The sequence below is a fragment of the Monodelphis domestica genome, chromosome 2, assembly GCF_027887165.1.
Source record: "Monodelphis domestica isolate mMonDom1 chromosome 2, mMonDom1.pri, whole genome shotgun sequence".
Taxonomy (NCBI): Eukaryota; Metazoa; Chordata; class Mammalia; order Didelphimorphia; family Didelphidae; genus Monodelphis; species Monodelphis domestica.
The window spans coordinates 14833817-14851167 of NC_077228.1; the positions used below are offsets into that span (position 1 = coordinate 14833817).

At 51.2% G+C, this 17351-nt stretch overlaps 1 protein-coding gene across 1 annotated transcript in view; it reads left to right on the forward strand.

The window, feature by feature from the left end:
* The window catches only part of KANK4 (KN motif and ankyrin repeat domains 4), a 120130-nt gene extending 103320 nt beyond the window's left edge, over positions 1 to 16810 (forward strand). The window contains exons 6-9 of the mRNA XM_056814119.1: positions 1780 to 2017; positions 6562 to 6704; positions 13394 to 13594; positions 14745 to 16810. Of these exons, the coding sequence (XP_056670097.1) occupies positions 1780 to 2017; positions 6562 to 6704; positions 13394 to 13594; positions 14745 to 14849 (687 nt within the window). The 3' untranslated portion in view covers positions 14850 to 16810. The remainder of the gene's footprint in view (positions 1 to 1779; positions 2018 to 6561; positions 6705 to 13393; positions 13595 to 14744) is intronic.
* Positions 16811 to 17351: the final 541 nt, after the last annotated feature.

Consider the following 17351-nt stretch of genomic DNA (forward strand, 5'->3'; position numbering starts at 1 on the left):
TTCCTTCCTTCCATCCATCATAAAATCTATACTAAGTATCATTTCCAAAGTAGTAAAAGTTAGGCAGTTGTGATTAAATGACTTGCCCAGGGTCACCCAGCTAAGAAGTGTCTGGAGTCTAGTTTGAATCCAGGACCTCCTATGGGTCAGACAGGGGCAGCAAGGTGGCTCTCTCTTCACTGAACCATGTAGTGGCTCCTTATCTAGATCTTTTTCAACTGAGCTTTGCTGAATCACGCCTCCACCATCACTAGTTTGCCTCTTTAATTAGATTAGCCCGATTTTCCAGCTTGGCAAGACTTTTTTTTTAGATCCTTATGCTGGCATACAATATGCTGCCCAGTCTCGTGCCATCTGCCACTTGGATAGGACACCATGGGGGCATCGCTATTCAAGTCACTGACAAAAATGTTAAACCACCTCAGGTCAAAGACGGATGCGTGGGCTGCTCTGCTGAAGGTTCTCTTTCCAGCTAACGCTGAACCATTGCTAAATAGCCATTCTTGGGCTGTGATCATTTAGCCAGTTCTGTATCAACCTTCCAAGTGCCAACAAGCAGCCTGCGTCTTTCCTTCTTTTCTGCAAGAATAGCATGAAAGATATTGCTTAAACGCTTTGGTCAAAATCCAGGCAAATTCTATCAATGATAGGTTAGTGACCTGTTAGAAAAAGAAATAAGGTTAGTCTGGTCTGGCCCATCCTTTTTTCTAAATCCTCACCTCCTGTTTTAGAATCAATACTGTGTATTGACTTTGAGGTAGAAGAATGAAAGGGCCTAAGCAATGCGGGTTAAGTGACTTGTCCCAGGTCACATAGCTAGGAAGTGTTTGAGGTCAAATTTGAACTCAGGACCTCCAGTCTCTCAGACTTGGCTGTCAATCCACTGAGCCACTGTGTTGCCCTGCCTGACCCATTCTTGATGAAGCTGTCCTGGTTCTTGGTCATTGCTATGGCTTCCTTTTCTAAATGTTTGCCAACCCTCTTTTAAAAGTTATTTTTAGGGCAGCTGGGTAGCTCAGTGAATGGAGAGCCAGGCCTAGAGACGGGACATCTTGGGTTCAAATTTAGCCTCAGATACTTCCCTGCTAGGTGACCCTGGGCAAGTCTCTTAAACCCCCATTGCCTAGCCCTTACCGCTCTGCTGCCTTGGAACCAATCCACAGTATTGACTCCAAGACAGAAGGTGAGGGTTTAAAAACAAAGTTATTTTTATAACTAAATTTGATAATGATTGTGATTTTATAATTTTATCAATTCATAAATTTTATAATTATAACTATAAATTATGCATTTTATAATTAATTTTTTCAACTCTCAAATATTTATTTTTCTCTTTCCCATTTTACAACTGACATGGCTATTAGAGGGTTGATAATTTCTGAGCTTTAAACCAGACTCAAAACTAGGATTCTAATAATAATAGTAATAACATTTATTAAGCATCTGCTGTGCACCAGGCACCGTGCCAAGTACTTTACAAATATCATTTCATCTGGTTCTCCCAGAAGCCCTGTGAGGTAGGTGCTCTTCTTATCTCTAGTTTACAAAGGAGGAAACTGAGGCAGGCAGCGGTTAGGTGACTTGGTCAGGGTCACCTAGCTAGATTAATTTGAACAGGAAGATTTCAGACTTTATCCACTGTTCTGTCTAGCTGCAAAGCCTGGGTCACGCTTGTGGAAGTCCCTCTCAAAGTAAAGAGTTGATGGGCCCAAAGGGAAGCTAATGGGTCAGACTGTGCTTGAGACCCAAAGCATCCCCCAGGATACTGGAGGTCATCAGAGCATCTTGGTGTTTCAGAGGCAAAGCTTGAATGCCGTCAGTCAGGAGTGGTTCCGAGTGTCTAGTCGGAAGTCGTCCAGCCCTTCCGTCGTCGCCGCCTATCTCAGTGAGTTCCAGCCCAGCGACCCCCATTTCCTGAAGCTGCTCGTCAACTTGGCAGATGACAATGGGAACACGGCTCTCCATTACAGCGTCTCGCACTCCAACTTCCCCGTTGTTAAAGTGCTGCTTGAGACAGGTCAGGAAGTTCCCCTGCTTTGACCACCATTTTCCTTTCTGGGTGGAAGCCTCGCAATTTTCCCCGGAGCCTTCCCTGTGAGCAGACCTGCCCACAGTTTGTACTCTAGAGCTTCTCAAGGGAGGGTTGCAAGTGGGTGTTTATTTTATTTTATTGTCCTGGTCTTAATCGGGAGATGAGTTCAAATCCCAACCCTGACCATTGCTTAGCTGTGGGCCCATTTAGTTCTCTGAGCCTTGGTTTCTTTATCTGTTTAAAAAATAACGTCACTTCTACTATTGGCGTCACAGCTTTGGTCTGAGGAAAGTGGTTTGTGAACCTTGAACTACTCGAGAAATGTGAGGCATCCTTGAAAAGTGGTCCTCCCTCCACGTCTAGTCACTCTGCTCTTTTCCTGTTGAACCCGTGATTGCCCTGGCTTTCTGAGTACCTGAATGGTTACCATTGCATGGGGGGGGGGGTGTCCTTTAGCAGTTTGGCTTGCCTTACATAAACGTTCTTTTTTATTTAAAAAATTTGTTTTCTTTTTTAATTGAAAAATTTTATTGAATTAAGTAATTTAGAATATTTCTTATATAAACATATCCCTTTTATTTAACAAGTTTTTCTGCCATGCCTACGGGGTGTCCAACAAAACCAAAATGGTCCTAAAGCAGTTTATATTACACCACGAGAACCAACACGTACCCCTAAGAATAAACACAATGTATGAAAAGTCATTTCAGGATACTATTGTCCCCATCTTACAAAGGAGAAAATGAAGGTTCACCCTACGTTGTCAGATTCCGTAGGTGTCCCTCTTTTCATCCACCACACTGGCGGAGCTAGAAAAGTACAAGTTTCACCTCTGCTGCTCCCAGATTTCTTTTGATGAGGATAAAGAATCCATATTAAAGTCATTTAAAAATTATTTGGGACTTTCTTGTTGAAAAAGAAAAATTCCAGCCACATCCAGGCTCTCTCACTGGGCTCAAATGCTAACACATGTGTCCCAGGTGATTTTTGAGGCCCTTCCTTTCCCTTGCTGTGCATGTCAATCCTTAATGACTGGAAGGCCTGCAGGGGATGTGACCTATATGAGCGGGCTCCAAAAAGGAGACCCTGAGGAGGGCGGCTGTTTGTTCCCCAGAAGCCTCTGTCAGCAGCCCTGTTCAATGAAGTGGTTTCTCACTCCTTCCCCGTCTCCTCTTCCTTCTTCTGTCACTGGCTGGAGGCAGCTGATCCAAAAGGGGCCATTTAAGTCACCCCTCAGGAATCCTCACTGGGGAAAAGCACAACCGAAGGGCGTGTTCCCAGAGATAAAAGAGCCCTCCGAGCCGAGTCTCTGTCATGTCAAAAGCGGATGGAAACTCTCCGTCCAGTTGGCAACAATTTATTAGAAATGGCAGGCAGGACAGTCGCCCAGGCCGGAAGGAGAGGTGCCAGAGCTTCAGATTGCCCAGAGCACAACAAACACCTGTTTGGGGAGGTGCTCAGGAGCCCGGAGGCTGGAACCGAAGGCGATTCAGTGAGAAATTCTCCCCTGGAGACCTCACACTCCTTCCTTTACCCCCCAAACACCCCACACACTCCCCACTACTACTGCTACTACCACCATCACTACTACTACTACTACTGCTACTGTTACTACTACTGCTACTGTTACTACTACCACCCCCACCCCCACCACCACTACTGCTACTGTTACTGCTACTACCACCACCACTATTGCTACTACTGCTACTGTTACTAATACTGCTGCGGCTGCTACTGCAACTGTTACTACTGCCGCTACTATTACTACTACTACCACCACCACTATTGCTACTACTACTGCTACTGTTACTACCATCGCTACTGCTACTGTTACTATTGCTGCTACTATTACTACACCTGCCTTATAATTGTCTGCTCTGGGCGTATGTGTGTGCACGTGTGTGTGCGTGTGCATGTGTGCACGTGTGTGTGCATGTGCGTGTTCCCCTTTTCTCTGATAGTGCAGCCAGCCCTGAGTGCTTTCTTTCAGTTGTGCCAGCTTGGGGCTGCAGATCCTCGGATACCCCAGACAAGGCAGGCACAGATTCCGAGGAGGGTGACTGGGAGAAGACATAGCGTTGCGTGCTGGATGCCGACGAGGCCCGCTGGCTGTCTCTGGGCACTCGGGTTTCTTCATAGGGAAAGTGAGAAGAACGAGACATCTTGAGAGGACGAACCCTTTGGCTCTGGTTCTGCCCTTGCGGCCGACACGGTGGCATGAAGGGCTCAGCTCACACTGGCCGTGTTTATTCTTTCTCGAGGTGTTTGGCTTCTGCCAGGGATATCAGCATAGGCAGGTTCATAAACAGCCATGTTTGCACCCCGGGGCAAGAGCAGGCATTAGCGCCTCAGATCTATTCTAACGATCGGGCACCCTCTCAATTTTAGTGCAGAAGAGTGGGAAGGGCTGGGCCATGGGGGTTCAGTGACTTGTTCAGGGTCACCCAGTGTGCCTGAGGCCAGATTGGAACCCAGGACTGCCCCTCTCTAGGCTCGGCTCTCTATCCACTGAGCCCCCCAGCTGCCCCCAAAGATGAGGGTTATTCTTCAGTTATTCTATAGGGGAAGAAACCGTCACTGTCACAATGCCCCAAGGGCTCCATCTCAGTTATCCTCAGTTTCTCCTCTTAATCACTATATCCAGGCAGGGGCCAGAACTTGTCATTTCCACCTCTTGAACCTCTCTCCTCAACATCCTGTTTGTCTTCCTTCGTGCAGCCGCCACTCTTGGATAGGCTTTTGCCCCCCTTTTCTGGGCCGTCACAATCGCCTTTTACCCAGCCTCAAGCCTCAGCGGTTTCCCCTCTCCACACAGCTGCCCCAGTGATGGCTTGAGCTATCAATCTGACCGTCTCACCTCACCTCCTCAAGAAACTTCAAGAACTCCCGATTGTCTGTGGGATCATGCATGAACTCTTCTCTTTGGCTCTTCTTCACCACCTGTTCCCTTGCTGCATTTAGTTCCCTCATCCATCCTTTCTCCAAGTCCTTTAGAGTCCAGGCAGCTCAAGCAGGAGATGCTAGAATTTAGAGCTGGGGGGAACCTCTTCCCTGATTTTATAGATGAAGAAACTGAGACCCCGATTTGTTAGAAAATCAGAGGGGGAGAGTCTTGGAGGATGGTTGAAAGCCTTGACAGAGAAGCTCAGAGCATCCCTATAGCCTTGGCATGATTTAGTTCTACTTGTCCACTTTACAGAAGTAGAAACTGAGGCTCGGAGAGGCGCGACAATGTGCCCAAGGTCACCAAGCCGGAATGGTGGCAGAGTCAAAACGGCGGCCTTCGAAGACTTGGGTCAGGGGGTAGAGGGGATGGCGCTCCGGAAGTAGAAACAAGCGTGGCCAAGGCCCAGAGGGGCGAAGTGTGTGCCCTGTGGGTTCTGGCCCTGTATAGGGGCAGTGAGCGGGGGTCCACGGAACCCCAAAGCGTCCATGGACCGAGTTCATGAGCGACATGAACGCGAATGGGAGCCCACGCATCTGAATTTCAGTGTCACCGGCTTCCTCTGTCTGCCGGCCGTGATGGGACTCCCTTGAAAAGAGGATTCTGAAAAGGAGTCCCTAAAAGCCCCAGGAGGGTGGGGGGTGTTTTAGGAAGAGAAGCCCAGCACTGGGAGTGGGGAGCCTCTACAGGGGGGCTCTGGAGCGAAGAAAGCTACATCCATGTCCAGGTTCAAGGAAAGCTGAGCCGAGTTGGGCCAAGACGTTTTTTCATGGCATGAATAGCGACTGCTTAGCACCCTGGAACCCTTTAGTGGCCTGGAGGAGGGAGTCTGCAGATATCCCTGAGGGTCCCCTCAAGCCCCAAACAGACCCACCAGCGGATGGCCTGATCCAGGCTAGTCCCTCTGTGTCCGGGATCCCTCCCGCGCCCTTCTCTGCAGACACGGCGGTGTCTTTCGCTTCCCGAACCTTTTCTGGCTTTGCTCAGTCCAGATTTCCCCGGTCAAGGTGCCTCTCCTGGCTCTGGGACTGGAGGGTTCCAGTGGCCAGTTTGCACCAGACTTTCGACTCTCCTTCGCCCGTGGCATCAGCATCTCCCCTTTCAGCGCCTCCCCATTGCTTCCCCTCATCTCCTGCCTCCTCCGCCCCCACACCTGGCTCCGGGCTCTTCCCTGCTTCGCTTCTCTTCATTCCCTTCCCACGTGGCTCTTCCCTCCAGAGACGGACGTCTCATCTCCAGCGTCCAGTCAGGGTCTGGAGGGCCACTTAGCTCTGGGGGAAGCAGGGCTGCCTCTGTGCCCCCAAACCGTTCCCCAGCCGAACCCCACGCCGGGGCCGAAGCGTTGGTCCTTCCACTCCCCGAGCTGAGCTGGGCAGACATCGGGGACTGGCAGAGGCAGCAGCAGGGAGGCCCTCCAGGCGAGGGGGAGGCCAGGCGGGAGGTGGAGTCTCGGGAGGCCGGTTTGCCTGGAACAGAGAGAGAGCGAAGGCGATGGTGTCCGATGGGTCCGAGGGCATGGGGGAGCCGGAGGGCAGAAAGCCCTCCCTGCGGAATGCTTGGCCCAGTCTCGCCCCTCCTCCCGCAGGTGTGTGCGACGTGGACCGCCAGAACAAGGCCGGGTACACGGCGGTGATGATCACCCCGCTGGCCTCTGCCGAGACGGACGAAGACATGAGCGTGGTGGGCAAACTCCTGAAGCAGGGAAATGTGAACATCCAGGCGGCTCAGGTACGCACGGCCCCTTCGGACCCCCTGGACAGAGCCCTTCCTGTGTGCCAGGCCCCAGACTGGGTTCTGAGGGTACAAAAACTAAAAATCAGCGGCATTGGGGAAGCTGGATGGCTCAGCGGAATGAGAGCTGGACCTAGAGACCAGAGGTCCTGGGTTCAAATGTGACCACAGACACTTCCTAGATGTGTGTCCCTGGGCAAGTCACTTAACCCAGTTGTCTAGCCCTGACTACCCTTCTGCTTTGGAACCCAAGTGATTCTAAGACAGAAGGTAAGGGTTTTTTAAAAATCAGTGAAATTCCTGCCCTCAATGGGGCTTAGAATCCACTAGAGGTGGGGAGAATGCCCCATATATACACAGGGAGGGATGGTATTAATTAATCAATAAATAATTATTAAGTGCCATGTAGGTGCCAGTCACCGTGCTAAGTACTTTATACAAATATCTCTTTTGAGACTTCACAACAACCCTGTGGAGTAGGGGCTTAGGGTTATTCCCATTTTACAGTTGGGTAAACTGAGGCAGATGGTGGTTAAGTGACTTAGCCAGGGTCACACAAATAGTTAGAGTTTGAGGCTGGATTTTAACTCAAGGTTTCACCATTCTGGGCTCTCTGTGCACTTTACCACCAGCTGCCTGTCATTAGCAATTAGACTTAATTTCTTTTCTTCCTTTCATGTCCTTCTTTGGTACTTGTATTTTTTTTTGAGCCAATTTTTAGTCACACAAATCGTGTCAGAGTTGGAATTTGAACTCAACTCTTCTGACCCCCGAGCCAATAAATATGCCTTTCATTAAACCAGGCAGTGCACTGAAGCAGTAAAAATACATACACACATCCAAGCTCCTGCTTCTCCATCTGTAGAAAGGTACACAGAGAAATAAATGTAGGATAAAGGAGTTTGGGATGGAGAAGGGAAGGGCAGCAGGTACTCAAGACTCTCCACCATTGTGATTGCCCTCCTTTGGAGTATCAGTGTCTTTCCTCCATGGCGGCACCCACCACAGGAAACCCAGCACTCGACACGGGGCTGAGCAGGACAGACTAGAGGAGGAGAAAGGGCAAATGGGGACTGGCTAGACCAACAAGCAGAGGCAGGAGATGGCATGTTGAGGCTGGGGAACAGTGCCTGGCGCGTTTGAGTCAAATGTAGACAGGGCGAAGGGAGGCAATGAGAATCCAGCCTCGATTGCCAGTTCAGGGGCGTTTGTGTCCTGAAGTAAATTCCAAGGATTCATCCCAGCCCTGTCTGGTAGCTGGAGGAGGGATTCGCCGCCGTCGCTGTTGGAGCCTGATGCCAAAGGAAACCGTGCGGTTCGCAGCCTCCCAAATGGCATCCTTCCAAAATGCAGTTCGTTTCCCTCCAAGTCCCAAACAGGCTGGGGCAGAAGTCAGTGAGTGCCTGATCTGTGCCCCAACCTGAAGCTGGACAGGCTCCATCTGGGCTCTGCTTTTTGGAACATTCCACTGGTACCAGTCACGAGATAGCATTTGCACACTTGGCTGACCTTGTGAAACACCTGGTGGTTGCCCGTCATTACCCATTACAGACTCTCTCTCTCTCTCTCTCTCTCTCTCTCTCTCTCTCTCTCTCTCTCTCTCTCTCTCTCTCTCTCTGTCTCTCTCTGTCTCTCTGTCTCTCTGTCTGCCTGTCTCTTTTTCTCTCCCTCCCTCTCCCTTTCTGTTTCAGTCTCTCTGTCTCTGTCTCTGTCTGTCTGTCTGTCTGTCTCTGTCTGTCTGTCTCTCTTTCTTTTTCTCTCCCTCCCTCTCCCTTTCTGTTTCAGTCTCTCTGTCTCTGTCTCTGTCTGTCTGTCTGTCTGTCTGTCTCTTTCTTTTTCTCTCCCTCCCTCTCCCTTTCTGTTTTGGTCTCTCTGTTTCTGTCTCTGTCTCTCTGTCTGTCTGTCTGTCTCTCCCTTTCTCCCCCTCTCTCTCCTTCTCCTTCTCTCTCCCTCTCTCCCTCCCCCCTCATATTTCTGGGGAGCCAAGAGTCTGTGGCTGGGAGAGGCAATGTCTACATGGAAGGTTTGCCTCTTTGCCACCCTGACCCTCCACCAGCACAACCAGGGCAGGGTCAGAACTGGCTAGCTGGACTGGGCTTGTAGGGACCTTCACCAAGCAGTGCCAGGATTACCCACTCCCAGTGCTTCCCAGGGTTCTGCCTTCAACCCGAGCAGGTGATAGACAGGTACAGTAGTAATTAATTAATCCACCAGGAATCCCTTTGGAGAAAAACAAAGAGTTGGGGCCAACCAGACTCGTTCCTGATACACCTGCCTTTACAGCTTTGTTTAAAAAAAAGGGGAAAGGAAAGGAAAGGAAAGGATGGGCTTTGGGGGAATGGTGGGAACTGGGGAGAGATGGGCAGCTGCCCCAGGTGCAGGCCAGGTGGAACGCATTAGAGGCTGAGCTTTGGGCCAGGTAGAACCTCCATAGACCCGGCTACCATCCTCCTCCATCTCTGCCCCTCTACCCAGAGAAAACCAAGTGTGGTGATGTTGGTAGGACCCCCTTCCCCAAGACTCATCTTTATGTGAGAAACAGTCTTTTCTAAGGCCTTTTAGTGTAGCAGAAAGCCAGCTAGCCAGATTTTGTTACCCAGGACCCAGATTTGAATCCTGCCTCTCCTATTTACTCCTGGCACGATCTCGATCAAGGACCCTTTTTGAGTCACGGTGTCCTCAAGTGTAAAATTAGGACATTGAATGAAATCATCTCTGAGGCCCCGTCCAGCTCCAAATGTATGCTCCTGCCTCCTTTGCTTATCCAAACTCCAAATCTGGATATTGCTCATTCTAACTGAATCGTATCATTGTAGTGTATTACATAGAACATAAACTTCCTGAGGTGGGGTGCAGTCTTGTACTCCTTTGGGGAACCCCCAGCTCATATTCACAGAATTAACTCCCCTAGGGGATGGCCATACTCAGTTCAAAGTATTATATGGGTACAGACTTCTAAGACTATAGCTCATGAGCCCCCACTGGTGTGTCTTTACTGTTTTGTAAGAAGGCACAGTTATTTCAAAGCAAAGATAAGGCATTGCAATAAAATGAACTTTGGAACAACCCACCCATCCATTTCTTTCATGCATAAACTCACTGGAAGGGAGAAGTGTGGATACCCACAGAACAGGAAAGTACAGAGATCTGTAGTGTAGTCACACCTCAAGCAAGCACAGACTTACTCTGTTAGCTGTTGGGAACAAGAACAAAAGTTCCCTGCCCCAAGGGTCTTGCATCCTATAGGGGAGAAAACAACATCTTTTTCATCCTTTATCACAATACAGACAAATGATTCTGGAAGAAATGAAAAGCAGTTCATTCTGCTGGAGAAAAGAACAGAGGCTTTCAGAGTATTCTGGGGGAAATGATCAGATGGGGATACAGGACAAAATACAAGGTCGCTTCATAAAATAGCTTCCCCTTCATCAGCGTCTTTATCAATATTGAGTTATAAATTAACTTAAATCCTGTTAGAGTGGAAATCATAGAGCTTCTGAGTCAGAGATGGTTATTCAGTAATTTCAGTCACCTCCAGCTCTGACACCCATTTGAGGTTTTCTTGGCTAAGATACTGGAATGGTTTCTGATTTCCTTCTCCAGCTCATTTTACAGAGGAGGCAACTGAGGCTGAGTTAGCTAGTAAATGTCTGAAGTCGAATTTGAACTCATGTTTTTCTGATTCCAAATCTGCCACTCTATCCACTATGTCACCTCATTGCCTCAAGCTCTTTATTTGGGGGCCCTTTTGTCATGAAGGTCACAGGATCTGCATGTTGGCCACAATAGACGTCAATAAAAGTCCTAGTTAACCTGGGCAAGTCCCATCCTGATTCCTCTGCCCTCAGCTGTGGAGATAAGTAGAGTCAGAGGCACATCTTCCAAAGCTTGAATGATCCCCAGAAGCCATCTAATGGAAACCTCTAATTTATTTTATTTTATTTTAATTGTCTCCCACTTCCATATTGGTCGTTGTTGTAGAGGCAAAGCCATACATAACCAAACCCCCAAACAAAGCCATAAATCCACTGATGGGAAATATGACCCCAGCAGTTCTTTCTCTGCAGGTGGAGAGTGTTCTTCTTCATCAGTCTTTCAGGATGGCTCCAGATCACTGCATTTCTGCGAATAGCCAAGTTTTCACAGATAATCATAGTCCAATATTGCTGTTACTGTGGACGATGTTCTCTCAGTTCAGCTTATTTCACTCTGCATCAGTTCCTGCAGATCTTTCCAGCTTTTTCTGAAATCATCCTACTTATTTCTTATAGCACAATAGTATTCCAGCATCATCATGTACTACAATTTGTTCAGCCATTCATGCCCTCATTTCCAATTCTTTGCCACCACAAAAAGAGCACCTGTAAATTCTCTGGTTAGATTATATCTTTTAGAGTTACTTAAATCCTCTTTTGTTAAGTTCACCTTTTGTGGTTAAAATCTAAAAATAGATTGTGGATTACAATTCTAGCTTCACTATAAAGGAAGAGCTAAGTATCTTCATTGTTACAATCAGGAGAGAGCGAAATCCAGTCTTCACAATGATTTCATTTGAAAAGTGCTTATTCCTATCCATTGACCATTTGTCAATTGGGGAATGGCTTATATTCTTATAAATTTGACTTAGTTCACTATGAATTTGAGAAATTGGACCTTTATCAGAGATATTTGTTATAAATGGTTTTCCCCCAGTTTGTGGTTTCCCTTCTAATCTTGGTGGAAACCTCTCATTATGAAGATGAAGAAGATGAGGCCCAGAAAGGTTAAGTGAGTTCCCTGGGGTCACACAAGTAATCATTGGCAAGGTAGAATTTGCACCCAAGTCTTTGTACTTCACATTTATCCTTCTTTTATTCCTCAGATCCGCTTCTTGGCATCCCTTCTCCTGCCTCCCCTCCCCAGACTGAATCCACTCCTGGAAGCTTTTTACATTTATCTTTTGTTTTTATTAAGTTCTGCTGAGGAGAATATCTGTGTTCACGGTCCGTGCTTTCCTGTCTAAAAAATCCTCCTGCCCTCCCTGAAAAAAATCTCAGAGAGCCGTCTCTGAGAGCAAATAAGAGGGACCCAATTCAGCAATAATAATAATAATAGTGGCCAGCATTTACAAAGACCTTGAAGGCTCACGGAGCACTTTAACGAGACACAGTCCCATTCTGTTCTCATAACAACCCTGAGGGGCTACATGCAGTTATTGCCCCCATTTTCATAGGAGGAAACTGAGGCTGAGAGACAGTAACCTGCCACAGCTAGTAAGTGTCTGAGGCAGGATTTGACCTCAGATCTTCCCAATTCCAAGTCCAGAGCTCTCTCTCCTGAGCCGTGTAACCACCTGTGAACCCATCAAAAGAGGGCTGGCAATGCCCCGGCTCTCCGAGGGCATGACGGTGGCTGGCGTCGCTGGCCTCAGGATAGGGTACGATTCTTCTTTCCTGTGATCACAGGGCTGCCTCCATGGCAGCCCAGACCCGGGGGAGGAGGCTCCAGTCGTTTGGGGTTTTGATCCTCACTTTCCATCTTAGAATCAATACTAAGTATCCTCTCCAAGGCAGATGAGCAGTCAGGGCTGGGCAGTGGGGCTAAGTGACTCGCCCAGGGTCACCCAGCTAGGAAGTGTCTGAGATCGGATTCGAACTCGAGACCTGTCCCAGCTCTCATTGGAGCGGACTTCCTTACGAATAGAGGAAAGGGGTGGAGCATCCCCAGAGCAGGACGTCCCTCAGCCAAATCTGCCACCGGCATGTGCAGAGGCAGGATCAGAATCCCAGGCCAGCCTGCTACATCGCAGGGGCCGGTTTGCCTTTACTCCTCATCACAGGGAACGTTGTAAGATTTGGTGCCTCCTCTGGGAGCTCCTCTGAGCAGCGACACCACAAGGGCCATCATGATGCTCCAAAAAGGGGAGGAGACGAGGCGGGCGAGCCGCGGCGCCCCCGGCCTCAGCGTCCTCCTCTGTAAGGAAGGAGATGTCCAAGGGCCCTCCTCGCTCCACAGGGTGCTCCTTTAGTCCAGGTCCTGGCCATCTCCCATCTCCACGCCTTTGCACGGGCAGCCCCCAGGCCTTCCTTCCTCCTCTCCTCAATCCTGCCCCCAGAATTCCTGTCTTTGTTCAAGCCTGGAGGGAGGAGGAGAGGGGAAGGGAGGGGTGTTGGTTGATGTGGGGGTGCCCGGGGTGCTGGGGAGACTCACCATTGGCTGCACTTGCCTGGGACACCCCTTTCTCTCAGCCCTTCCTCTGGGAGCCTGTATGAGCCTCCCTGCCTGGAGACCCTGGCCCTGGGGGCTCTCATACCCTGGGGGGGCGCTTGTATCCTGGGGGGGGCCCTGCCCTGGGGAGGCCCTGTCCCTGGGGGGCACTTGTGCCCTGGGGAGGCCCTGGCCCTGGGGGGGCCCCAGCCCTGGGGGGCACTTGTGCCCTGGGGGGCCCCTGCCCTGGGGAGGCCCTGTCCCTGGGGGGGCCCCAGCCCTGGGGGGCCCCTGCCCTGGGGAGGCCCTGGCCCTGGGGGCTCTCATACCCTGGGGGGCGCTTGTATCCTGGGGGGGGCCTGCCCTGGGGAGGCCCTGTCCCTGGGGGGCACTTGTGCCCTGGGGGGCCCCTGCCCTGGGGAGGCCCTGTCCCTGCGGAGGCTGCTCGTCCCCCCCCCCCCACTCCCTCCGGCGGCTCAGGGTCCTCCTGCTCTCTCCAGGGGGGGCAGACGGCGCTGATGCTGGGGGTGAGCCATGACCGGGGGCACATGGTGAAGGCCCTGCTGAGCTGCGGCGCTGACGTCAACCTCCAGGACCACGAGGGCACGTCGGCCCTCATGGCGGCCGCTCGCCACGGCCATGTGGACATGGTGCGGCTCCTCCTGGCCCACCCAGACTGCGATGCTGCGTTGACGGACAAGGTGAGGCGGCCGCGGCGCGGCTTTTCTGTTAAGGCAGAAAGGCGAGGTCCAGGTGAGCAGGTCTCTGAGGTCAGATTTGAACCCAGCTCCAGGCCTGCTGCTCTGTCCACTCCGGCTGCCCCTCCGGACCCCTAACAAGGCCGTCTTCCCAGCTAGCGAGTCTCTGGGAGGTGGGGGCTCCTCGGGGCTCCCTCCATGTGAGAAATCAGGGAAGGCTTCTTGGAGGTGGCGAGTGGCCCTTGGGCTGGGCAGCACAACACAAGGCGAGCAGTGTCCTCCCTGAAATCCCCCCGAAGGCAGCCTCCATCGGACTCTTCCTCATGCCTTGTTTTTCGGCACCGCCTGTTGGAGTTTCATCCCAGCATGCAGTGAGGGGCTCCCGGGCAGAGCTTGGCACCCTAATAAAGAACATCTGGATTTCTGCTGGGCTGTCAGCAGCCCCCTGTTCTAGCCCGCCCTCCCTGGAGCCGGGGGCGGGGGGGGGGGTCGGTCCTGCTCCCTCCCTGTCCCTGGCTCAGCTGATGCCCTGAGGGCAGCATTGGGGAGGGACAGAGAGGGGCGCTGCTGCTGGGAGGAAATGGTGCCCCCCATATGGGGCTGCTCTCCGGAGCCACACAGGACAGGAGAGGCCCCTCCCCCAACATCACAGTGCTGTGCTGGGAACCCCCCCCCCCAGCCCCTTAGAGGCAAAGGGTGGCCCTCTGAGGACACCGAAGGTTCCGGGTGGAGCTGGGAGACTCAGAGAGCCTGACCTGGATGTGGGAGGTCCTGGGTTCAGATCTAGCCTCAGAAGCTTTCATAACCCCCATCACCTAGCACTGACCGCCCTTTGCCTTCAGTGCACAGGACTGAGTCTAAGAACGAAGGGAAGGGTTCAAAAACACCGGGTGACATGACTTACTCAGGGTCAGCCCGTCCAGGAGTGTCTGCAGAGAGCTTTGGGGCCTGGAAGTCCGGCTCCCCCGGCCCAGGCCCTGCCCACTGCGCAGCCCTGCCTCAAAGTCAGAGAATAAGATGCTTCCTTGAGAACGCCACGAGGTGCCGGTGGAGCATCCCGGACCTCCATGCCAGCCGCCCGACTCCCTGTCGTGAGGCGGCGCGTCCGGCAGCCACAGACATGACTTCCTCCTTCTTTTCTTCTCCCCTTTAGGCTGGCCGTACAGCGCTGTCCACTGCCCTGGCCTCGGCCGGCCATGGGGAGATCGCGGAGCTCTTGTGTGCCCATGCCGAGCAGCGCAGGTCCGTCGGGCCATAGATGCGTCCGAGAGCCGCTGGCAGCCCCGTACAAAGGCTCACCTCAGGGCTCCTCCATCCTAGCCCCGGCAGAGCAGAGCTTGTCACGGGCGGCTCCCTCCTCGGCTCCTCCAGGGAAAGAACTGCGTCCTGGATGAACCCCCCCCCCCACGATGTATCCGTCCGCTTATTAGGGCGCCTCCGTATTAGGCACCAGGCCTGGGCCTGCCGAGGCTGGGCTGCTGGACCCCAGAGGACGTCGGGGGCCGGGTCGGGTTTTGTCTTGTTTCCGGGAGCCCCGAGGCAGCCTCAGAAGCACATCAGCAAAGCAATACGTTTTACGTGAAACAGAAAGAAATGCGTCTTTCCCCCCCCCATTCCCATCTTCTGTTTTAAACCCACTGGATAAGGGCAGGCGTGGACACATGGAGGCCCCAAGGAGGCCAGAAGCCCCCAGGTCAAGGCTTGCCTCCTTCACAGGTGAGCTCCAGGGACCTGGGGACATTCTGTCCCTTGTGGGCAGCCTTCGCAGTGTAGAGGATAGAGGAGAGGCTGGTCTGCTCTGGAGGAGGAGCTCCCCCGCTCCCCGAAGGCGTCCCTGGTCCAGGCAAAGGTCCACGAGATAAGCACAAACGTGTGTGGAGAGCAGAGCCCACATCCATCCTAGATAGGGTTATGTGAGAGAAGCCGGAGGAGGTCCTCAAGAGCGTTGCGGTGGATCCCCTCTCCTGGAACACACCAGGAAGCAACCTGAAGGCAGGCAGAGGTTCTGAGCTCACCCAGGGTCTCCAGCGAGGAAGCATCGCAGGCAGGATTTCAACTCAAGGCTCCTGACTCTCAAGACCAACAGCCTATCCACACTGCCATATGTGTGTATGCCTGTAACATATAACATGTGTGTGCATATGTATGGAAATCTATGTGTTTATTGTCACGGAGAGAAAGTCCACTCATGTTCCTGAACCCAGGGGTTCACTGTGGCACAGCCTGGGATTGGGGAGCTCTCGATTGAAGTCGATCCTCTGGTCCATACTGACCCAATGACCCTGGACAAGTCCTTTGGCCCCTTGGCACCCCAGCCAACTCCCTGACTGTCAGTTGTCAGTTCAGTTGTCAGTTTGTGTCAATGGAGAGAAGCTCCATAGTGGGAGTTCCCTATGCTGATAACATCTCTCCCTCCTTGTCCAGATATGTGGGTGGCCACTCACATATGTGTCGCTCAATCTTCAAGCATTTATTACTCAATTACTATGTGCTGGACTGGACCAAGACCTGGGGGTACAATGAAAGGCAAAGACATGATATTTTCCCCTCAAGATTCTGTGTGTGTGTGAGAGAGAGAAAGAGAGAAAGTGAGAGTGTGTGTGTGTGAGAGTGTGAGAATGTGAGTGGGAGAGTGTGTGTGTGAGTGTGAAAGAGAGTGAGAGAGAAAGTGAGAGTGTGTGAGAGAAAGTGAGCCTGTGTGTGAGAGAGTGAGAGAAAATGAGAAAGTGAGTATGTGAGAGTGTGTATGTGTATGAGAAAGTGAGTGTGTGTGTGTGTGTGTGTGAGAGAGAGAGAGAGAGAGAGATCATAGCAGCAGGAACAAGGCACTGAAGGTAGAGAACTGGCCCAAGAATTAGACCTTTACTGAGGTCTTACTGCAGACAAGTCCTGGCTGAATGACTTCATCTCTCAAAGATTACAAATGGCAGGGCAGTGACTGATTGGCATTGGCAGAAAGGAGAACCAAGAGTTTGATCTACGTGGACCCTTAGGCTTCCATACACACATAATAATATTTCCATGGTCCTTTAAGATTTGCAGTGTATTTCACAAATATTATCATTTTATGTTCACAACAATTCTGGGAGGTAGGTGCTATTATCCTTCCTATTTTACAGATGAGAAAACTGAGGTAGACAGAGGTCAAGTGACTTGCCAGGATTATATAGCAAGGATGTGTCAGAAGCAAGACTTGAATAAAGGTCTTTCTGACTCTAAGTATTCTTGGAATCACATTTTTGGACAGGATTGGGCTTCTCGGCATTAGCCCAAGGAATCAGTCACCATTGGGTTCTGAATGATGAAAAAAATGCCAAGCAGAACTGGTGGAATGAGGGGGCCCTCATTTAGGGGACTCTCTTGGGAGGGGGTGAGGCCAAGATGGAAGCATCAAGTTCAGACATGGCAAGGAGAGCCAAAGGTACCCACTCCCGGCACAGGGGTATTCTGCTTTCTGAATTCGCCATCACCATATGGTTCTTATTTTCCACAATTAAATTGGAATTACCCAGGAAACACAATCCATTCCAAGCTACCACATCTTTATCGAATACTTGGGCATAGCAGGAGAGATCAGCTCTCCCAGACGGAGCATAAGAAACTGATTAGAGGGAGAATAACTTCCTCATGGGGTTGGGTTAGGCCTCCCCTTCCATTTCCTTGGGAACCATTCCTATGATAGTTTCTGGTTTCATCTCCCAGGGCCCCCAGGGGTGAACATCTGCTCAGAAGTTCCAAGCTTCCTTTACCCACAGCCCTG